We start from the raw sequence: 24,721 nt of genomic DNA, 5'->3' as shown, positions 1-24,721 counted from the left end.
GCCACCGGAGGGATCATCAGCCTGGATGCAATGGCAGGCTGGGAGGTAGCTGTGTCCTAGTAGGATGCTTCAGCTTGTTCTGGGTTGCTTCAGGTATCACCCTGGAAGGTAGGATGATACCCCTTTCCTCTCTCTGTCTAACTCACTGCTTGGTCTGACTGGCTAGTCTTTCTGACTGAATCCTGTCAGACTCACTTCTCTGACTGAACTGACTGTTGGAAATCTCCAACCGTCACTTTTTCTCAGCTCTTGGTCATGTGGTGGTTACTCCTCCAATTACATCCCAGCTTACAATACATTAGGATAACACATGTGATTGGATGACACATCTTACATCACATCAAAGAATTAACTCCTGCCTTGCCAGGCAGGATCTACCACTGCAGAGTTCATCTGTGTTATCTAGTGTTATGTAGTGACATGCTGTGAGGCTAATCAGACCCTACACAGGCTGCAAGCTACATGGTGGGACGTATTTGCAAACACAGCTCTGCCTTGCATCGGCGAGGGTGTTGCATTGCCTCTGCCGCTTACATCCATGTCACACTACACCGTTACATTAAATCCATGTCACACTGATCCCACACATTGCAGCCATGTCACACTGCACCCCCACATTACATCCATGCCACACAACCCACTCACTGCACCCCACATTACATCCATGTCACACAACCTGCTCACTGTACCCCACATTACATCCATGTCACACTGCACCCTTACATTACATCTTTGTCACATTGCATCCCACATTCTGCCCACTGCATCCCCTCATTAAATCCCTGTAACCCTGCATCCCACATTCTCCCCACTTGTATCCCCACATTCATCCATGCCCCACCGCACCCCCACATTACATCCATGCCAAACAACCCCCACACTGTACCCCGCATTAGTTCCATGTCATACTGTATCCCACATTACATCCATGTCACACTGCACCCCACATTACATCCATGTCATCCTGCACCCCACATTACATCCATGTCACACAGCACCCTTACATTACATCTCTGTCACCTTGCATCTCACATTCTCCTCACCTTCACCCCCAATTACATCCAAGCTAAACAACCTGCACACTGCACCCTGCATTACATACATGTTACACTGCACCCCCACATTACATCAATGTCACACTGCACATCACATCCATGTCACACTGCACCCCCACATTATATCAATGTCACACTGCACCCCACATTCTCCCCCCTGCATCCCCACATTACATCCATGTCACACAGCCTGCCACATTTCATCCCTGTCACACTGCACCCCCACATTATATCCCTGTCACACTGCACCCCACATTATATCCCTGTCACACTGCACCCCAACATTACATCCCTGTTGCACAGCACCCCACATCCCCCCCCCCTGCACCACACATTACATCCATGTCACAATGCACCCCACATTAGATCCATGCAAGTCCAGCGCCAGCACTGGGCTTACCTGGGCAAGTGCCAGGACCCAGAGCTGCATGGGGAGGCCCACATGAGGCTGTACATAAGGAATCCATGGAGGTGGGGATTTTTTTGTTTTATTTGAAGTGTTATTTTGTTTTATATGAAATGTTGTTTGCCTATAGGTGAATTCAGGTAACTAACACACCATTTGTATGTACTTTTAATAAATTTTTGTAAAGTGTATATTGGGAGGTAGGATAGTGCTGAGTACCGTCTTCTTGATCTTTTAAAGTAAATATGCCCTACTGTAGTGAAAAGTGTAAAGCAGGGTGTCTTTATTCCAGGTGCGATGTTTCGGTGGGTAATCATCTTTTTCCAGCATGCTGTGGGTCCGATCATATTTGCCATGGAACCGTGGATCCGTGCCGTGGAACTAGTTGTCTGGACACCAACTAAACAAACAAAGGAGAAAAATTAAAGGAGTAAAGGAGTAAAAAAATAGACGGAAAGGAGCTGATGCGTTTCGGGTGAAAAGACACCCTCAGTCATAGGTGCCCTTAGCTATGACTAATGGCGCCCAAAAGGCGGCAGCTTGTCTGCATGTAGGTAGTCACTCTTACAGTCACTCTTTTGTGTTTAATAAAACATTGAAGATTTTTTTATTCCAGTACCGGAACTCCTTCAATTTGTCTCAATGGTATTTCTTACCCAACCTGAGAAAGTAATAGTTCAATAGGGTAACATTTGGTGACAGGTTACAATTAAGAGGAGTTTTCTCTCCAAAATAAATGGGGATGTCATTACACAACATAGAGGAGGATATTTCCCTGTGCTGAGCGACAGGATCTGAGGAGGGGCTCTTTCTGGTGTGGTGAAGTGGAGGTCAAAGCCTTAAGAAAAAGAGATAGGCCAATGTTGCTGAGCCATTTCTCTAAATATCATGAAAAATTTTAAATCTCAAACCTTTACCTTTTCATTTCACTTATGTTTGGGGCCGCCCAATAGTGTGGTGAATAACAATTCTACAATTCACAAGTCACATGGTTTACAGAAGTTGTCCTATTAAATTAATTCAACCACTAACCACATGACATGCTTATAAACTACCATAGGGCTGCACGAGATCCCCATCGAGCCCATATAGTGCTGGTCACATAGGTGCAGAAGTGCTTCATACACAGTGGGATCTACACCCCTCCTTGCACTTACTGTACAACAAAAACTTGGCAGGTGTTAAATGTCTCCAGCTAAGCTTTGATACACAACAAAGTTGCCAGAGGCAAAAATAAGAGGAAGCTGCAATATGAACCGGTTAATAAGGAAACTGAAATTCACACTATATAAGAGAGTACTAGAAGATATATTACACATTTGTGCTGAACTCATCCCTGTCTACAATGAAGATCATCCTACTCTTTGCACTGGCCAGTGTCAGTGTCTGCTGGGGTATGTATAGCTATATATATATATATATATATATATATATAGGATTGAGAAACATTTAACTTATTCCTCATTTTTTTGTGTGTGTTTTAGATAATGATGGTGATTCCTGCCAGTCATCAGATGAAACACCATCTGCACCTTTTCGGTGTGATTCCAAATACAAAGAAAGATTTGCTGAAGATAAAATCTGTATGTTAAATGCATTACAGGTAAAAATAATAAACAATAATATCTACAGTATTTTGTAACATATAAATATGTTATTTAGAACAGGATGTCTGTCACATGAAATGTTCATGTGTCTTCTGTTAGTTTCTGTCTGTCAATCTTATTACTATTTTTTTACCTTTATATTTATCTATATATATAAAGTGTAAATGTTAAAATATCTATTATTTGCGTACATTTTTATATTTTACATATTTACATTAGAAAACATGTAAATGCTGTACATATATAGTGATAGACAACATAGATCACATCAACACAATTCTCTTGAAATTTCCTCCAAATAACTCTCCGAGGTGCCCTTTTATTAAAGGGGTATTTCATGAATAAACATAATTCACCCCCTAAGGACAAAGCCATTTTAGTTTTTTTGTGTTTCCATTTTTCACTCAAAATAGTGGTTTCCATGCACTGCTGGTCTTTAACTGCTGCTAGTGGAAGTAAAATGGTTAACACTCACTATCGGAGCCAGCACTGATCCTGTGTGTCAGCAGTTGGTGTTAGCTGCATAATACAGTAAATACCCACCATGAAGGCTCAGTCCATTTTAGATACTTTTCCAACTTATTTCCAGCATGTTAAAGCAGTGTGTGTCTGCTTAGCAGAAAGAAGTCAGTCACCAAAAATTATGCCAATATGACAAAAATTTGGCACAGCTTTCTGCCATAAACTATGCAACTCTTTTCTGACTCCACAGTCTTAAAGTCAGTCTGGTGGAGCATGAGGCTGTCTACTCAAACTGCTCAACTCTTTTAAACAATCTCTCCCATTGTAACTCTAGATGTCATATTAAACTTAATGTTGATATTATGCTACTGTTGTTAAATATTGTATACATTTTGCATACAATTTTTAGTGCATGAACCTTAATAATACACTAATTATTAATATTTTGCTTATTTAGCACTTTTTCTTCTAATTGAACTTCTTGCTCAGTGGTTGTTTTGTGTTCACAGAATTTCCCAGAACTTCTAGTAGCTGGAGAAAGGCTCATCTGTAAACATTACAGGAATCAGGTACAAGAAACATTTCCCTGTCAATGTACACATCCCCTACTACAGATAATAATGATAATGACAAGCAGGTATCTGAACTGTGTGATATGGTGGATTAGATGGTCAGAATAGACATGTATAAACTCTATTAGGTTAGGTCTGTGTTTCTCAACTTATTCAAGCCAAGTACATTAGTTACAACAGATTAGTACCCCCCAGGTAAGAGATCTGTTATAAATGTTAACAAAATAATGCTTCATTTAGAACCTGGCCCCTACATGTAGCTGTTATTATGGTGCCAAATGTTGCTTCAGGCACTGTGTAGCAGCTTGAGATTTAGAGGAAGTTCTGCAAGAATGTTATATCATTCACCTGCACATTGCTGATGTTCAGTGACTTCAATGTCTTAAAAAAGAGATAATTTAAATGCAAAGAAGAAATGTAATCAATGCAAAAGTGTGACTGGGTGTAGTATGTCCCCCAGGAGGATGATGGCTGGAACACATGGAGTATAGGTTCTACAAATTGAGAACGAAGACCATACACTGATACACTTCTTCACACTGTAGTCCTACGTTTGCTAATAAGCTTCAATCCAGCATGTGAGACATATTCTTATTATGTGGCATACATTACCATTCAGCCATAGTCTGGACATATTTACACCTAAAGGAAAGGTTCAAGCTTGATTGCCAAATATTATATTGTTATATTGATATAGAAATCATCCAGGTATTTAAGGGTAAATATGTTTGTGGTCACATTCTTCTTAATGTTATTGGTTCCAAAAAACTTAATTCTACAAAAAAACAATTCTTAAATGTACTCAGGATACCAAAATAACACATTCTCTAATTAAATGTTATTACCAAAAATACAGCATTTCACAGATATAATTCCAGCGTGTCTCTATCAGTCCTGGTGTACACAATTTCGGTTGCCCCAGGACCCGACCCATGTATCTTCTGACTTTGTTCTCCTGTCTAATGCTGCACTGAGTTGGTCTCTGCCTCCAGCCCTCACCTTTGCATTCCAGGATGAGCTCAAACAAAGACATATAGCAGAGCTGACAGTATGTAATTGCTGAGAAAGTGGTGGTACACATGCTCTTGGTCTGTATTGCATATTTGATGTCATTAGGTGTTTCATCTCTCTATGTGTCAGATACCAGTGAATGTTTAGAAGCTAAATAAAAGTGCATATAAACCTGTACCCCGATAATCTAAGCACATTGTCAGCACACAGCATCTCACAGCACAGAGGAATCATGAAGTATCTGCTTAGAGAGTCCCCACCCAAACTCTGGAATTTTACACTGACCATCACTGAGTTATAGGAGCTAAAACAGCAATAAAACTCAGTAAAATTGTAAAGTAAGGGGTTAAAAGTTATCTTTATTGTGTAAACATCACTAGGGGAATTATATTTTTGAATTTTCTTTCCATAGCATAACAGCTCCTTTAGGTGTTGTTTCCCAGTAATAATTTTTACATTGTAAATTATCTAAATATTTACTTCCCATCTGGAATAAGTTAAAAATAAATGTGATAACTTCATGTTGTCGGCTTAGCGAGTATTTATTTTGTTTTTGCCCAACCCTGCAGATGAACAGAAAAGAGGAATTCTACCAAGGGTTTAAGGATGAACTGATTGAGTTCCTGGTAAGAATAGCAGATGTTAACAAACACATTTAAATGGTTTATAAGTCCATATTTTATCACGTATCTACATTTAATATGGCCAAATGCATGAAATCTATACCATTTATTTGATACTTTATTCAGTTAATATAGAGTGCTACAATGTTGTTTTCAGCAATAAATGAACAGAGAAAAATAGATGAATCCTCTTTCTTAAATGGAAATCATGAGGCTTGTGTGATTGGAGGATTTAAAATATGCAATTAAAACAAGAAGAAAAATACATTGTAAATACTTTATAGCAGTTGAGAAAAATAGGCAATGAAAGGGGAAACTGGGTCTATAGGGTCTTTAGTGCACACTCATAGCTCATGTATCTGTGATCTAAGTTACATCTAATAGTATGACTAGTGCTCATTGTAAGCTAATATGATAAGGTAAATTACCAGATATTACAGAATTATTACTTTATTTTGATGAATATACAGCTATTGAGGGTGATGTAATTCGGTTTACTTTCCAGGGATGTCTCAGCTGTTCTGTTGGTTCTATCATTGGTCAGCAAGAGCCTCTAGTAAGTCCAAAAAGACAAAAATACAAATATCCCCAGAAACATTTAAGGTACCATATAAGGGAATAATTATAAATTCAGGACAAGTCTAATGTTGGATACATGCAACAAGCTAAAAGGACATAACCAGAATCATCCTACCACCATATTGCCTTGATAAGAGACACGTGTAGTGCAGTGTTGTACATGCACAGTAGATTCCGCTGTATGTTCATACCCAATTCAATAACACAGTAGATATGCAGAAATATATAGGCCCAGTGCTGCTTTGTTTGCAGATTAGCTTTTTTCCCCCAAAACTATATGTATATGTGGTATTCCTTTAGCCCTAACTTTTTTTCATGAATGCAGCTCATGAATGATCTCCAGGAGCCAATGGGTTGGGTTTACAGCCAGAGCATTAAAGATTAAAATTAATTTTTGTTATAGCTGCCAAAATAAAGAAATTGCAAAATACAAATTTTATTTTTATAGTAAATATTTTGTACACAATTATCTAGGGACATTTCTACTGCAACCAATTAGATTTTTAGATTTGGGCTTCATAGGAAAATGTTATAGGCACAAGACACTTTAATACAGAAATGCTTGTAAATAGAGGGGGGGGGGTAGAAACATTTTAAATGCTAAACATTTTCATAAAATAAAATCATATAAAATATCAAAACAATTCCAAGTTAACACAATTGGTATTATTACACCCTGAAATGTCATGAATGAATACATGACATCATTTATTTCACACTGTAAATGCTGTAGTAAATAACACTCCAGAATGCCAGAATTGCTGCCTTATATCAGTATGCCCCCATAAAAATTAATAAAAAGCTATAATAAAGGTGTCTACAGTTAGATGCTAAATGGATCTGATACAAACTACAGCTCACCCCCACAAAAATACACATTTCTTTCTCTTAGAGTATAGTGTACTGAAATATAGAACTCAGTTATACAGTAAAAAGAGGTCGAAAGATATCTGCTCCCTCCAAGGTGGATGGAGGATGGTGCTATATCTAGTCAGTATAAGACAGACACATGGTTAATGCATAGATGATAGTGGCAAGTCCAAAACACAATAGTTACCACTTAAAATTTGGTGATAAAATATTCAGAATGCTAAACAATAAAAATTACAACCCAATAGCATTAAAAGACACCAATATAGCAGCCGCATGTGCAACCTGGGGACTGTGGCTGCTATGTTGGTCTATATATCATTTCTGTTATTAGTTTTGCTTATTCTGTCCCCAATTAAGTTTCTAAACTTGAGTGCTTTGTTCTAGGTGTAATATTCTGTATATAATGTAGTGTTTGATAAATATGATATGAATGTCAATTTTGTATTTACTAGGGAGAAGTTGGAGCTGCAGTTGGTTCTGCTGCAGGAGATGTAATCAAACTCATTGGGGAAATTATTGTAAGTTCTCTATTTATAATTTAATTAATTATTTACAGAATATGAAAAAGTGTGTGTGTGTGAGGTGGTTTTTTAATCATTTTTAATGCCATAAAATGGCAATAAAATACTGGCTTTCCTTCTCTGTCTTCATAATTTTAATGGAGTGGATACATAATTTATAGACATAAGAGAGACTTTTGGCTCCTCATAAGGTCATAAAAACCACAGGGTGGAGCATTTTAACATTTAATTTTTATTCTTCTATAACTAGGACTATCAGATTATTCCCCACTTTACCTCAATGATTCCTTCTAGTCCGGGAAGCTGCTTGTATCACATTTGAAATGTAACAGTCAGTGATTTTATGACATTAATTATAATAATTCTTTAATAATAATTCTTTATTTATATAGCGCACACAGATTACGCAGCGCTTCACAAGCATGTCAAATTCTTCTCCCATGTCACAAACTTTTGCAGTAATTGTCTAAATGACCTACTAATACTCATGTATGGCGTTGGGGGGCGCTGTAGTAATGTCTGTCTCTAGGTCTTACTTTCAGGGAATGCCTTATACTTCTAAGATTGGAAACTATTGTACTAGGTCTTATTTTCGAGAGGTGTCTTAGTTGTGGGGAAACATGGTAGTTATCCTGTATAAGGATTCTCCCACCTGTGCTGTGGACCCCTGCAGCTCCTCCCGGGTGACCCTTGGCTTCTAGGCAGCTTCTCCTTGTCTAGACTGTCAGTTTAGCTGGACTACCATTCCTTATAAGTTATTGGTTGTTCCAGACTCTTTCCATTATGGATGATGGATTGAGCTTGCTCAGGAATGGCAGCAGGCAGGTGTGAGTGCATCTGCACGCACTGTGAGACTGCGGAGACTCTTGGAGCAAGGCCTGGTGTCCATGAGGGCAGCAAAGAAGCCACTTCTCTCCAGAAAAAACATCAGGGAGAGACTGATTCTGCAAAAGGTACAGGGAGTGGACTGCTGAGGACTGGGGTAAAGTCATTTTCTCTGATGAATCCCCTTTCCGATTGTTTGGAACATCTGGAAAACAGTTTGTTTGGAGAAGACAAGGTGAGCGATACCACCAGTCTTGTCTCATGCCAACTGTAAAGCATCCTGCAACCATTCATGTGTGGGGCTGCTTCTCAGCCAAGGCTCTCTCACAGCCTAAAAACACATCCATGAATAAAGAATGGTACCAGAATGTCCTCCAAGAGCAACTTCTCCCAACCGTCCAAGAGAAGTTTGGTGATCAATAATGCCTTTTCCAGCATGACGGAGCACCTTGCCTTGTATTAATATAATGAAAGTGAAGGGTTTTTGCATCATTTATGTGGCAACACTATTATTCATTCAGCTTTTAATGATTATCTTTACTCTATTTTTCAGCATGGTATTGGAGTAGCTGAACCAGCTTTGGACTTGTTGTGTATTGTGGTAAGAAAAATTCCTCAATGTATTAAAATAGAGTCCCTCATGCGGCAGAACCTCACACATATTAGGTTTCAGGCTACATGTGCAGAAACACAACGCAAACAAGGGAAAGTTCTTGGCCCTTTTCAGACAGGTGGGGATCAGGGGTTTGCGCTGCTTAACCGACCCATCTCCATAGGAAGTGAGCAGCAGTGCCGCATCATGGACAGGAGCAGGACCCTATAATTATAAACTATAATTATCTATAAGAGCCAACAGAAAGCTGAGAAAGCTCACGCTCCCCCCTCCCCCTATAAAGGGTTTTTGTTATTATTATGGTGTAAAAAACAACAACTTTTTAACTCTAGTTGATTAAAATATCAATTGGAGATTTTTATCAAAAACATTTACCTAGAAATACTTCAAAGTCTTCACAGTGATATTATTTCTTTCTTACTAAACTTTGTTCGTGGGGTTTATTCTTTTTGTCTAATCTGAAGGAATATTTACATTAAGATGAGGGAAATTGGCATCTACTGTACATCTTGGCTTTTTTGCCTTCCCCTTGGTCAACATTGTAGAATCACAGGCTGCACTGGACTGATACTTAGTAGATGGATAATAAGTGTTAAAATATTATTTTTATCAATAGCAAAATAAAACACAAATAGAGATCTAAATGAATTAGATATTTGGCAACATAGCAACCACAGTGCCCTGATCTCAACATCCTCCAGTCTGTCCTACATACATAGGCAGAAAAATGTGATCAAGTCTATAAATTCATTATATTTAAATACATTACAGTGGTTAAATTATAATACATGCTTCACCCTCTGCCTGGGTACAGTGTATAAATACAGCACCAGAAATGGTCTCAATACAGAAATACAACACCAGAACCAGGTTACACCACCAGAACTAAACTCTGTATATAAATTCAACTCTATATGTAAAAAAGAACTAGAATCAAACTCTGCATATCAATACAAATCTAGAACCATACTCAGTACACAAATATAGAACCAGAATCCAGCTCCCGAAGTCTAGCACCAGAACTGACCGTAGTGCACCAGAACTGTGTGTTCCACTAATAAATTTATGTACTTTACACTAACCCCTCATAATTAATTTACACAAATACAAATGTTTATGTATTATGTATAAGTATGTACTACTGCTCCCATTTATTAAATAATAAAACCACTTTCTCCTGCTCCTCCTGCTTTTGCCTCCTGATTGGCTCCTGCTGTGGGGCAAGCAACGCAATGATGTCATCAAGCAGCCTGTGTAATAGTGGTGGTGCCGCACAGAGGTTCAGAGAAGGAGCCGTTCTGCTGCTCTCTCTTAATGACTAGTATTCACATTTTAAAACAACAGATAATGGTGATTTCAGTAAAATTTGGAGGTGTCCAAATGGTGTCCGCCAATGGATCAAAATGGACTGGCTAAGTGTTAAGATATTTAGAACAACCTCCCTGCAAATGTATGCTAAGGTCTTGCGAAAAAATATATGCTAATTTGAAGGCTGGTCAACAAAATATAGATGATATTTTTGACAGCATTTATACATTTTTCTATGTCTGCCTAAAACTGTTCAGCAAAAAATTCTAAATCATTTTGAAGCAGCGTGTTTCATAAAATTTTTCTATTTTATGTTCCAGGCTAGTAAACTCTTGACGCCTGAATGTGCAACAGTGATCATCAATGTAAGCATAGTATATACAACTTGTATAAATATACATAACACAAAAGTTTGCCGCTGCAGAAATTAGCGCAATCAATCTATTATACTTTAATACTGTCTGACCTCATAGACACAAAATGGGATGTTTTGTTTATTGATAAATGTATAGATCATAATAACACATAATGGGACCAACATACAACAGCTATAATGTATAGAAGGAAACATTCTATAAGCTTTTTTTTTACATAATGGGGAGTTTTAAAATTGGAATCTTGGTGAAGCAGTAGTGAGAGATAAAAATAAGTTTCTTTGTAATTTAGGATTTTATTTGTTTTAACCTGTTCCAGCACACATCTATCTAACTTTTAACAACAATTAAATTAATATATTAATCAAACCATAAAGTAAAAGCCATAAGGGAACCGGTCATCAAGACGGTCAGGTTCAAATAGCCTATTGTAATTCCATAGATGCCTTTGTCAAAATCCAGAATAATTTAAGTGCTTTTTAATCTCTTATCTGCCTTCCCTCCCCTCAGCTCACCTGGGGGAGGCAAGCAATTCTCATGTTCACACAGTGAGCCCTCTTATTCTGTCATGCGCAATGGGAAGTGAATTAAGGGCTTTCTGTTGTGTCACATACTCTGTTCCGTTGCTAGGCAGAGAGCAGTACACTACTCACTACTGAGAATTGATATGACTACGAATACGGAAAATCTCACTCTGAAGAATTGCTTGCAGCAATGCACTTACATAACTTGGACAAGGGAGTAGGGGAGGGGCTGTGGAAGGGGGAGGAAGGGAGACTCTGCATTGAGGGGAATTAACAAAAAACGGCTCATGAAACCTGAACTGTCCCACCCACCTAGGACTCGCCATAGGCTGCTATCAGGGAGCCAGGTCATTTAAAGTAAAAGATTAAAAAACACTAACATTTTTCTGTATTTTGACAAAATGACCTTCTTGATTACAGGTTCCCTTGAAAAAAAAAGTGTTGCTGCTGAAAATATCTTGTCCAAAAAGAACTGTGTTCTAAAACATAAAGAATACTTTACATGTTGGTATCACTGTAATTACAGCAACATGTAGAATAAAGGCAATATGTTAATTATGCACACTGTAAATGGATCAATATGTAAAACTAAATTTGAAACACAATTTAAATTATTACAATTGTTAAAATTGCATTGCAAAATTTTTTTTAAAAAAATGGCCATATCCTGAAGGTCAAAACTCTCTATGTCTTGTTAAATTTAATATACCGTAATATAGAAAATAAAGATAAACAAAAAATTCCCTTTATATTCACAATGTGTTTTATTTTAGCATCAAACTCCCACGATGGCTCAAGACATAATAGACCTTTCCTCTGAGGTAACAATCATGTAAACAGTTACAACTAGAATTTCTGACATTATTATTTATACGGCTAAAACCTGGTTTTCATATGTTGCATTTACATCTACATAAATAGATTTGAGATGATATTACCCACAGCATACATTGACCATTGAAATGTGATCTGTAGAAATGTAAAGGGGTTTGATTTTTATTCCCTATACACAAGACAGGAAATAACTGGGGCTCCAACTGCTGGGTCCCTCACTAGAGATGAACGGGTTTTATTTTTTTAGTTCAGTTCCGGGTTTTAGATGCGTCCCGTGTAACCTGAATATATTGCTGGATTGTCGGCTGTGCAAGTAATCTGGAAAATTGACGCCCCCCAACCTACTCGGCATTGCTATGAATGGCAGTGAGGTTTCTGTGTAGACGGCTTCTCTCCCTATCTATATGTCCTGAAAAGGGCAATTCTTAGATTTTTCTAAATCCCAGTCTGACTACCCCTATCTCCAGCTGCAACCTCTCCCCATCTCTCTCCTGGCTATAATACTAGTGATCCCGCCTCTTATACAATGGGATCATGTGTTACGCCCATTCTGGGCATAGCTGTGGAGCTAATAGCTGGTTGATGGACATTGAACTTAATAATAATAATAATTCCTTTATTTATATAGCGCACACAGATTATGCAGTGCTGCACAGAGCTTGCCAAATCAGTCCCTGTCCCCAATGGGGCTCACAATCTAATCAACCTAAGAGTATGTTTTTTGGAGTGTGGGAGGAATTCCTCTGTTTTGGCACCTCAGGAACTCTCCAAATGCATCCTACACATGGAAAGTATTTTGGCCATATTTGTTATCCAAAAACTAAACTCTTTCGCTTCCAGGTTCCACCTTGTGCCCATACAGCATGTGATGGTGAAAATTTTAGTGTTAAATAAATGTATCATAAAATAATTACATTTACATAATTTCACTTCTGTATCCAATTTAGAATGTTGAAAAACCTCAAATTGAGCTAAATATTTGCCAAATATTTGTTTTTTCATAAATAAATGCAAAACATACAACACAAAGTTCAATGTATCACAAAAACATTCTCAAAATCTGTTTCATATGTTTAAGCTTTCTAAAGTTATTATCACGTTCAGTGACACGTGTCCGACTTGAAAAAAAGGTGGTCTAAGGCAGGTGCAAAATGGCCAAGTCGTTAAGGGGTTAACGGGTTGGTCCAATTCCTTCTTCTAAAGTTCCCCATGTGCTGAAAATAATGTAAAAATAGTAACCTCTTCCTAAGGTATATAAGCTGAATAAGTCAAGCATGATGAATCTAAATACATTATTTCACTACAGCTGTTTCTTTTATAAAATGTTTGATTTTAGCTGAAGAGACTAACTATGAATGTACCACGTGTTGTAGAAGCTTTGGTAAGTTTCTCCCATATTTATTTTTCTTTATTGTGAAAAAAGAAACAATGTAACCAATATGCTCTAAAATGTAAATCTATGAATACATTAGGATACCAAATTACTTTAACCCCTTACCGCTCAGTGCCGTACTCACCATAGAGGGCTCTCGCTATTAGCTCTCTACTAGGAGGGTGCTGAGCCGATGCTGGAGTCGGGGGTGTCAGCGGTAATCATTTAACCCGTTAAATACTGTTTCCCCCACAATTGCTCCCCCCTCCACCCCCCCGTGCCATCTACAGGGGACGCTGATCATTATTATGGCAGCCCTGGGATTTTAGTTTCCTCATTGGCCCCATTTGTAGACTATAAAATTTTGGGGGCATTTTTTGGTTGTGGGATGAGAGGCTTTTTCCAGTGTTACCATTTTGGGGCCAATGAGGAAACTAAAATCCTGGCAGCTGCAGGGTGCTCCTCTACTTCTGCGCCTCGCTGTGCCCCCATAAAATAAGTAACGGTCACATGTTGGGAGTCTCTGTACTCAGCAGAAATTGCATAAGAAATATTAAGATGAGTTTTCTCTTTTTATCATATGGAAATGTGTAAATTTTAGGGCTAAATAAACATATAACCCAAAACTACTATGAAGATCTGAAGGGGTTAACAATCTTCCTAAAAGCTGTTTCTGATAGTTTGAGGGGTGCAGATTTGAGAATAGGTTGATTATATAGGGGTTTTTTAATGCTAAATAGTTTACATTTCACTCAAAACAGTATTTATCCCCAAAATAGTCAATTCTGAAAATACGGAAAAACAATATTCTATTTATAAGCCGCGTGACATCAAAATAAATTATCCGGGCATTTCAAAAATTATTAAAATGTAAAGTAGACATATGGGAAATGTTACTTAGCAACTTATTTAGGTGGTAAATCTATCTGTCTGAAAGCGTGATGATTTTAAATTTCGAAAAAATGGAAAAAAAAACTTAAAAAAAAACTTAAAACTTATAAGCCAATATTTACCACTAAAATGAAGTACAACATGTGAGGCAAAAACAATCTCAGAATCACTTTGATAAGTAACATAAGTAATGCATGTCAGAATACAAAAAAGGGGGCTGAGCCTTGAGCTATAAACCGGCTACGTCCTTAAGGGGTTAAAGAGGTTTTCCAATGAAGCAAGTTAAGCCCTTTCCACAGGATAAGGCCTAACTTTCTGATCAGTGGGGATCTCAGTGATGGGACCCCCATGGATCACGAGAATGGGGGTCCAATGTACGCGCATGCACAGCTTGTAAAGGTGCCCTATTTTGTTGTCCTTCAGTATTGAAGCCATCCAGAGTTTGTTTCTCTAATACAACTAATACACAAGTCAGAATATGACGATGTTTGTTTCAACAGATTTAAATTTAAAGGTATCTAAGAAATGATAAAACTTATCTACTTTAAATTTGGTATTTTTTGTGATTTTAATGAGCCACAGAATAAAGGGGAGGTTGCACTAGGAGAACAAAGTGAAAGCCGTGAAAACAGAGCCCTCAAGAAAATTTGCGCTTTTATGTCCATTGTAGTAAGAAGTACAATTTGTCCTGCAGGAAAGGCTGGGTCCACACTGCAGTTTTCTCTTCCATTGTAAGGATATGCAATGTATCCCAATGAATGTATTCCCGCTCCACTAAAAGCAGGAGGTGGAGTGAACATCTTTATTAGCAGCCAACCATTGGTTGTTCTGGGTGTTTCCCAGACAGTGATATTACTGGGGACCTCCCTGAGCGTACGTGATTCTACAGGAGGGAGCAGGATGGTAAGATGTGGCTTTCTGTGTCTTTCCATCCTGTGTTTTTCACATAATATATAGGGGAAGGGGGGACATCTTCGTATATTTCACCTTAGGCATCCCTGAATGGGGTGTGACAGGACCTACTTTGGCCAATCTGTGACTTTCTCAGACTTTGGGACTTTACTAGTCATGTCCTGTGATCCGCGGAGACCATGGATAAGCCATGGATTCTGTAACCCATGGGCACTTTGCACCCGGCACATCAGCTGAAGAGCCAAAGTTCTAACACAACACAGAAATAATGAGCCTTGTTTCCCATGGTGTGGCCCCCATGGGGTTTCCCAAAATTTCTGGCAAATTCCTGAAAAAAAGTATGTTTTAATTTAACTTATTTTAAAACATCAGTCTCTATCTCCATCAAGCATGATGAGTCAACACACATCTAATTTTGGTTTGTGTCTTCTATTTTTAATAGGGAAATGTTGGCTGTTTGGACGGTGATGCACAGAATCTGAATCTCAATACTATTCCGGTAAGATTATTCAGTCCATAATATAAGTAATGTCTACAAATTTATATGTTTAAAAAAAAAGGTAATCAAGGTCTTACATATTATTAACGTTCCAATTTACTCCTGAACTTCATCACAATATTATTTTGTAGAAGCTGATTATTTGCATTATACTTCTATGTAAAGCTGTGTCACAAATAAGCATTAATGGGGACAACATTGTTATCAATTACATATATTACATACTCATTTCCTCATGTTTTCAATTCTGTTCAGTAGAAATGAGTTTATATAATGTAGTGCATTTGGAAAAGACTATAATAAAGCAAATTATGTCTCTGAAATCTGAAAGTGTAGATAAAAATGGTGCGCTCCCTCAATATTTGGTTGTAGATGAAATAGATAGAAAATTCAGTTTACAGTAAAATTGATGGACTGCGCGTTTCAGGAGCGCTACCTTTCTCTGGGAAAAGGTAGATTAGTATTCTTTCCAGAAAAGTCACTGGAGTGTCCTCTGCATATTACAATACTGTGGAATATATTGGGGCTCAATTACTAAGGGTTCGAATCGCACACTTTCGCCGGGTTTCCCGACGATTTCCGATTTGCGCCAAATTGCCCCGGGATTTAGGTGCATCGGCGCTGGCTTTCACTTGACCAAAATCGGGGGGTGTGGCCGTCGGACAACCCGACGGATTCAGAAAAACCGCAGAATTTAAAAAAGAATTTGTGACTCAAGACACGCACTCACATGCACCGGGACGAAGCAGGTGAACTCCGGCAGACCTCGGCGCAGCAGCGACACCTGCTGGATATCGGGTGCACGGACCTTAGTGAATCCCGGCAGACCCGAATCAGCGTCGGAGAACGCGCCGCTGGATCGCGACTGGACCGGGTAAGTAAATGTGCCCCATTATGTTTATATTACTTAGATGCATTGACGTATTATCTCTTGCATTGAATACTGTTATCTTTAACTTCATTAAAAAATTCTAGGCGGATACAACTGCAGACCTTGGCAGATTACTTACTCCACTTGTGGACAACGTACTTGACCTTGTAAGTTTTTATAAACTCTATTTTAAAGAGCCTCCATAAAGAGAAAACAGACATTTACTTGTCTACCAAATTTAGAAATGGGATAACTGGGACTTTTTAATGTTTTTTTGTTGTGTGATTTAATATTACATGATAGGAAATCTACTAGCAAACATAAAACAGGGACACTTACACAGAGCTAGGCACTGTGACTGTGGTAATCTTTTTATACTTGTTATCCATGGCCTCATTCCTTCTAAAATTATGTTAATCAGCCAGAAGGGCTCTAGGTGGTGTTACCAGAGCCCCCGTGCTGCATATTTACAGATTCCTCCTCCCACTGTGTGAGATAATATCAGGCAGTGGGAGGGGAAAGTGCTGAGGGAGCATAAAGGAGGTTAAGGAGTGGAGCAGCCTGTGAATCTGCAGCACAGAGGGGCTCTGGAAACACTCCCCACAGGAGTCCCCATTACACTACCCCTGCTTATAAGGGTTGTCCACTTTCAGCAAATAATGTGTATTATTTGCATAAGGAAAAGTTATACAATTTTCCAATATACTTTATCTATCAATTCCTCATGGTTTTTTAGATGTCTGCTGCTTCAATGTTTACTTGCAGTGGACAGAAATCTGACCATGGTCTGTGATATACATGGAGAAGCACGCCTCGTTATAACACACAGATCTGACGGTAATGAGCTGTGCACCTGCGTGACCATGGTCAGACTTCTATCCACTGGTAGTAAACGTAGAAGGTTTCTATTGCAGGACAGCAAGCAGAGATCTAGAAAACTGTGAGGACTTGATACAGAAAGTATATTGGAACATTGTATAACTTTTCCCTACACAAACATTATCAATTATTTGCTGAAAGTGGACAACCCCTTTAAGGATTGAGCTGGAAACATAACCGTAGATTTGATACAGTCAACCAGCTTGTTTTGAATCCTAAACACATTTCACTGCTGAAATAAGTGCACCAGTTTTGATGCCACATGCTTAAAGGAGTAGACATCATGTGATCCAAGCATGCTAGACATTGGCAAAAAGGGGACCCCGTCACAGCATCTCATCGTCTCATTATGGGGATTAAGGTGGTCATAGACATATCTCTGCTTTGGTGACATATGAATGCCAAATGCCACATGTAATTCTGCTCCATTTGACAAAATAAAACATTGTTATCTTTCTATTCATATATGATTTAATAATTATTAGCGTGATAGAACTCTGAATCAAAATATAACATGAATAATAAGGCATTAGTAAATTAAAAAACAGCCATCCTGGCAGTGAAGATACATTAGATTATATATATGTATATCGTACAAATTATGAAAGGTTCTCAGCAATAATTGTTTTATATAGCTTTTAGATCTCTCATACAGTATTACTATAAACTCTTACATTACAGACAAGACCTGCACTGAATGAAGTCCTGCCTGCCGTATTAAGTGACAAGGTTAGTACGGTTTATATAGCCAGCGAGTTAAAAAATTAAAAATTGCTAATTGAAATAAAATGTCTTTCCTGGTAACTGGCATATTCTAATTTAGTGTCATAGTGATAATATTACCCTTTAATAGAAAAAGGGACCTTGCTCAAAACCTAAAAAACTGCCCCATGAGATTATTCCTGGTCCAACAAATGTTATGCTAGGCACAATACATTCAGGTACAGTAGGGAGATTCCTGATGGCCGTGCTTTGTGATTTATATTGATTTGTGGTTAAGCTTCTGTTTTTCCTAGAGGCTGCTGTAGATTGTGTGAAGACATTGTAGGGTGGCTATTTAGAGGGGAAAAGTGATGCGCCTGCTGAGTTATTTTTCCACTATATAAGATGGAAGGACATGACTGACCCCTCTATTTGCAAGTGTGAACTTATTGTAATGTCTGTGCCTAGTTGTTTGTCTGTCAGCGGATGGCAGATTAGGTGAACCTGTCACCAGAGGGCATTTTTTACTGGTGACAGGTTCTTATAGACACTGTACAGTAAATAGCAATTGTGTTTTTATCAAATGCGTGGCTTACTTTGTTAGCGAAATATGCATTATATAACTTTACCTGGGTCCCTGCCACCACCCGTTGTAAAGTCCTGACCCACCCCTAATGATGTTGGCTCACCTCACAAGGAAACTTTGTGCTTGCACGGTGAGCCTTGTGTTGCCGACATGGGCAGTGAGCAGCGACGAGACTGGCTGCACCTCACTGCGCATGCATCGTTTTCCTGTGCATAGTTTCTAGATAGTGAGGCACCGAAGGTACGCAAACCTCGTAGTGAGTTGAGTACTGATTCACTGCCAGACAACTATGTGCAGGAAAATGACGCATGAGCAGTGAGATGCAGCGAGCCGCGTTGCGGCTCCCTGCCCATGTCTGCAATACAAGGCTCACCGTGCTAGCGCAAAGTTTCCTTGTGCGATGAGCCGACATCATGTAGAGGGGAGAGCAGCGTCCATCTATTATGCAAATGAGCAGGCCGACATTAGAATTTAAAGTGCACAACCGGGGACTTCACAGCAGGTGGTGGCAGGGAGCTCGGTAAAGTTAGATAATGCACATCTCCCTAACAAAGTAAGCCACACATTTGATAAAAACACCATTGCTATCTACTGTATAGTGTCTATAGGAACCTGTCACCAGTGAAAAATACCCCTCTGGTGACATGTTCCCTTTAATACCGGATTGTATTTTCTGTGTGTGAACAGTGGCTTAGGTTTCTGCTGTATTGGAATGACTGAGTTGCACCTTCTTTCTGCGGTTCAGCACAGTCCAGCAACGGCTTAGTAGCCTGATGGGCAGCTGCTCCAGACTGTTGCTGGAGGCGTTTCCAGGATTTGCTTAGTTCCAATATACCTGGCTGGTTGTATTACATATCTCAGCTTGTTTCTCACCAGTGCTATTGCTTAGGGTACATTCACACATGCTCTATCTTTTCCCCGTCTATGTCGCGGATCGGTGCCACACACGTGTGGCATTATACCGCCACCCGGCCACCGGGTCGCCATTGACCCCCCTTTGTGTGTTGTTTGTTTGTCAGTCTTGTTTCATGTCCGCACTGTGGCTTAGGGAGGAGCTGTCCTAGTAGTTGCCCAGTATCTCCTACAACACTGGAGGAAAGTAGGAAGGTGACATCTTTGGGGGCTCAGTTTAAGGTTCTCTATCCCTCCCTGTGCCCCAATCCATCCCCACCCTTACACTTATCCTAACCTATACTCATAGAGGAAGAGCATACACTTAGCTGCTTGGTAAAATTAGAAATTGCGAGGTATAGAATATATTAGGCAGGGTATAGAGTTTCATTATGCATATTGAAAAATACATATTTTAATAAAAAATCAAAGCAGTCCATCTTTTTAACTTAATTTCTTCCTAAACAGACAGGTATTTTGGGTGTGGTATCAGGTGGTGATTAATCTCCCTGTCTAAGTAAAGAAAAAGAGACATTTGTGGTAAGTATAATGGAAATTCTGTAAAATTTCACCTGTAAATAAGGCAGTCAGGGAAATGAGAATATTAAAAAGAAATATATCACAAATATCAAAAATGTTATGGTCTTTCCATAAAAATTCGAAAAATTAAACAAATTATGAAATAAAAATAAAATAAACCCTGAACAGTGACCTTTACAAGGTTTTACTAGGTTTACTAGCTAGTGTATAACTTATTTATGGCTTTTTAATTTCTATTGAAATAATATATTTTGAATGAGGAATTCTATTTTTCTTTTATTTACATAACACAAGGGTTAGGCTAATTTTACACCACCACTAGTGATACACTAGAATAACGGACACTGTAAACTAATGGTTTGAGGCCCTTCCATTTATCATCTGTTCCCATTGATCTTGCATGTACTGATGATTTGTAATGCGCTTCAGAATTTGCTGGCACTATATGAATGAAGATTATTATTATTCTTATTACAGTTTATAGTGCTACAACTCACTAACACACCAATAACAGTGATGTGAACTTAGCCTTATTGTTTATGAACTAAAGGAAACCGTTATGTGATTGAAATGTTTAAACATAATGTCATGTCAAAAAGATTCAAAAAACCCCACAAAATAATAATAGGTATTATTATTACAATTTAACCCCTTAAGGACGCAGGGTTTTTCCGCTCATTTCTCGCTCTCCAACTTCAAAAATCCATAACTTTTACATTTTTACGTGTACAGACCTGTGTCAGGGCTTATTTTGTGCGTAACAAATTTTACTTTCCCGTAATGTTATTTATTTTAACATGCCCTGTACTGCGAAGCTGAAAAAAAATTCCAAATGTGGAAAAACTGAAAAAAAAATGCACGTGCGTCACGTTCTTGTGGGCTCAGTTTTTTCGATTTTGACTGTGCACTCAAAATAACACCTCAGCGTTATTCTTTGGTTTGGTGCGATCGCGGTGATACCAAATTTATATAGGTTTTATTGTGTTTTAATACATTTTCAAAAATTAAACGAATGTGTACAAAAAAGAAAAAAAAATGTTGCCATCTTCTGACGCTAATAACTTTTTCATACTTTGGTGCACGGAGATGTGTGAGGGGTCATTTTTTGCAAACTGATGCGACATTTTCATTGCTATCATTTTGAGGTCTGTGCGACATTTTGATCATTTTTTATTTCATTTTTTATGTGATGTAAAAAGGTGTAAAAGTCGCATTTCGGACATTTGGGCGCCATTTCCCGCCTCGGAGGTCACCGCCGGCCATAACCGTTTTTATATTTTGATAGATCGGGCATTTTGAGACGCGGCAATACCTAATATGTTTGTGATTTTTACTGTTTATTATGTTTTATATCCGTTCTAGGGAAAGGGGAGTGATTTGAACTTTTAATATTTTATTAATTTTTTTTATTTTTTAAACTTTTTTTTTCACTATTTTTTAGACCATCTAGGGTACATTAACCCTAGATGGTCAGATCGTTCCTACCATATACTGCAATACTTCTGTATTGCAATATATGGCATTTTTGCACACTATACATTACAATGAGCCACAGGCTCATTGTAATGGATATGCAGAAGCCATGTATCCTCGGGTCAAACGAAGACCCGAGGCTACCATGGCAACCGATCGCCGCCCCCCGATGACGTTCAGGGGCGCGGTGATCGTAACAAAGATGGCGGCACCCGCGCGCCGCCGTCTTTTAAATGCAACGGAGGGTTTATTAGCGGTGGGGGTTTTCTGCAATATGCAAAAACCCCCACCTTTGTATGAAGAGGACTCAGCCCATGAGCCCTCTTCATACACTCCTTATACCTCTGCGCCGTAGAGCTACGGCGCAGAGCGTTAAGGGGTTAACTATACTTGTAAAAAAAAGGGTCATGCAGTACAAGCAAAAAGTTACAATAATGGCCTATGCTTAGAATAGGTGAACTAACAGGGATCAATGAAGGTCTGATTTCCGTTCCTGCTCGTTATACAGAGCAAGCAATATTGTGCAATTTCAGCTGAACTCCAGATCTAATGAATGGGAGATGAAATGTAACCATTCATTCAGTCTGGGGGCCCACCGTATGGTTATTTATTACTCGATTTTATTTTGAACATATCTGAAACTGCACAGTCACACGTTTTCTCAGTACCTTTGCCTTTGGCTGCTTCTGCTATGTGCGCCCCGTCACTAGCCTGCACACTGGCTCTTGCTATGAGCATGAGTGATTTTACATCTTTAGCCAGTGTTACATGCTCACTCATTCTGCAATACTGCACTCGTACTGCAGTACCGTAAGCATAAACTGGGTGATTTGTTGATCTACTAAGGCAGTGGTGGCGAACCTATGGCACGCATGCCAGAGAGGGCACGCAGAGCCCTCTCTGTGGGCACACGGACCATCTCCCCTGTTGTCTATATATAAATCATTAGAACTCCCGGCAGGCAGGAAAAACTGCCGATCGTGGAGAGCTCTTTCACTGAAGGCTGCATCCCCTCCACTCCCTCCCCCTTCAGCCCGGGAACACGAGGAGAGTGAGAGGGAACTGCCGGAGCACGCAGCAGCCGGTGCCCAGTGAGTACAGAGAAGTGCAGCAGGAGGGAGGAGCTGCTCTGTGTGTATTACCCAGGCAGCAGGCAGGCAGCTTTGGGACACTGAACAACTGTAGGTGCTTATTGTGTAGTGTCCCAAACTGCCCTGTATGACACATGTCTTTGGCCACATATATTCTGCCCCTGGTCCAGATCTCCTGTCACTGTGCCATGCTGCCAGTGACCCTGGGGTGCACTACACATGACAGCATGGCACAGGTGCCCAGAGCTCCAGACCAAGGGCAGTATATATATATGTATATATGTGTGTGTGTGTGTGTGTGGCCACAGACATGTGTCATTTGTGGTGATATGATGGTAAATTCACCTGTCTGATTCCATGTAGATTTGCTGTTCAGTGCACCCACCCTACAACATACACATTACCCTACACATCCCCTGCCGAATTAAAAAATCCTTCATATTGCCACTGAATGGGGGTAGTGATCCTCACTGGATGGGGGTAGTGCTCCTCACTGGATGGGGGTAGTGATCCTCACTGTATGGGGGTAGTGCTCCTCACTGGATGGGGGTAGTGTTCCTCACTGGATGGGGGTAGTGTTCCTCACTGGATGGGGGTAGTGTTCCTCACTGTATGGGGGTAGTGTTCCTCACTGGATGGGGGTAGTGTTCCTCACTGGATGGGGGTAGTGATCCTCACTGGATGGGGGTAGTGATCCTCACTGGATGGGGTAGTGATCCTCACTGGATGGGGGTAGTATTCGCTCCTGCTTTGTGATATAATTAGTGATGTTGGACTTTCTTTAGTGGTCTGTTTGTTATCAGTATGGTGGTATTTATCTTGTTGTACTGGTAATGGTCATCATGTAGCAGTATTATATGTCCTTTATTGAGTGGTATGGTGTGATTTTAGGCTAAATAGAGGTGTTGGCACTTTGCGATAATTACATGGACTTTGGTTTGGAGTTTGGGCACTCGGTCATATGGATGCCCGGGTTATTTTCTACTCTGTATGCACCATTGCTCCTTCAAGTCACCTTACTGCATGCTGAATGTGCATATATTTTCCTAGTATGTATTTTGAAATGCTGTATGCACTATGTGTAGCGTGTGTAGTGCAATGCACAGTTATGCAGAAAGAGGGGGCTGGGATCCCTACCCTGGCACATGGCACATGTCTCCCTCTTGGGCCAGTCCAAACTTGGTTCACATAATAAAAAAGCAGCACAGCCTTACATACCTTATACACCATTAGAGATACTGCATTCTTACATCCCCCCCCCTACGAATGTTGACTACTTCTACAAACAAATGAATCCCTTCTAAATATCAAGTGCTCAATTGAAAACAATTCTGTTGTATATAATAAAGTGTATCTGCTTGCTCCATCCATTAGCAGCCATTGTGTCCTTCGCTTCTAGCTGTAGGCTGATCAGACTTTTAGCTTTGTGCATATCTAATACATTCTCCTTTATTTCTTCAGGAACTGAAGCTCCCAACAAGAGAAAACACTGATCTGCAACAGTCATTGTAATTTTATCTCATTAGAATATTAAAACATTAAATTTCTGAGCATAAACTCGAGTGTGATTTTTTTTGGACACTGAACCAGCATATAATAATACAGTAAAGGAAATTCTTTACTAATAGGCTAAATAAACATCGGAAAACATTCCACATAATCCCACATGTATTATAAGAAAATATACTATAATAAACAATAATTTATAACAAATTATAGGAAATATATGAATAAAAATATATACAAAAATTATTCCGTATGGAGTACATGTAGAATAAGAAGGCTGAAAATGTATGAAAAAGTTCATGAGAGTACTAAGTATTGAGT

General features: G+C 39.2%; 1 protein-coding gene across 3 annotated transcripts; it reads left to right on the top strand.

The window, feature by feature from the left end:
• Positions 1 to 2,726: 2,726 nt before the first annotated feature.
• On the top strand, positions 2,727 to 24,451 carry LOC140104095 (uncharacterized). Of its 3 annotated transcripts, XM_072127453.1 has the most exons (15): positions 2,727 to 2,855; positions 2,946 to 3,064; positions 4,040 to 4,099; positions 5,683 to 5,739; positions 6,242 to 6,292; positions 7,641 to 7,706; positions 9,088 to 9,135; positions 10,776 to 10,820; positions 12,127 to 12,174; positions 13,524 to 13,568; positions 15,805 to 15,861; positions 16,837 to 16,899; positions 18,293 to 18,340; positions 20,259 to 20,330; positions 24,356 to 24,451. In XM_072127453.1, the coding sequence occupies exons 1-14, from the start codon at positions 2,807 to 2,809 to the stop codon at positions 20,292 to 20,294; spliced, it is 792 nt and encodes a 263-aa protein (XP_071983554.1). In that variant the 5' UTR covers positions 2,727 to 2,806; the 3' UTR covers positions 20,295 to 20,330; positions 24,356 to 24,451. The 3 variants fall into 3 exon arrangements, with proteins under 3 accessions (XP_071983554.1, XP_071983553.1, XP_071983555.1); XM_072127452.1 differs by lacking the exon at positions 20,259 to 20,330; XM_072127454.1 differs by lacking the exons at positions 6,242 to 6,292; positions 20,259 to 20,330.
• Positions 24,452 to 24,721: the final 270 nt, after the last annotated feature.

Source organism: Engystomops pustulosus, chromosome 10 (genome assembly GCF_040894005.1).
Source record: "Engystomops pustulosus chromosome 10, aEngPut4.maternal, whole genome shotgun sequence".
NCBI classification, from domain to species: domain Eukaryota; kingdom Metazoa; phylum Chordata; class Amphibia; order Anura; family Leptodactylidae; genus Engystomops; species Engystomops pustulosus.
This window is presented reverse-complemented; position numbering and strand designations above follow the sequence as displayed.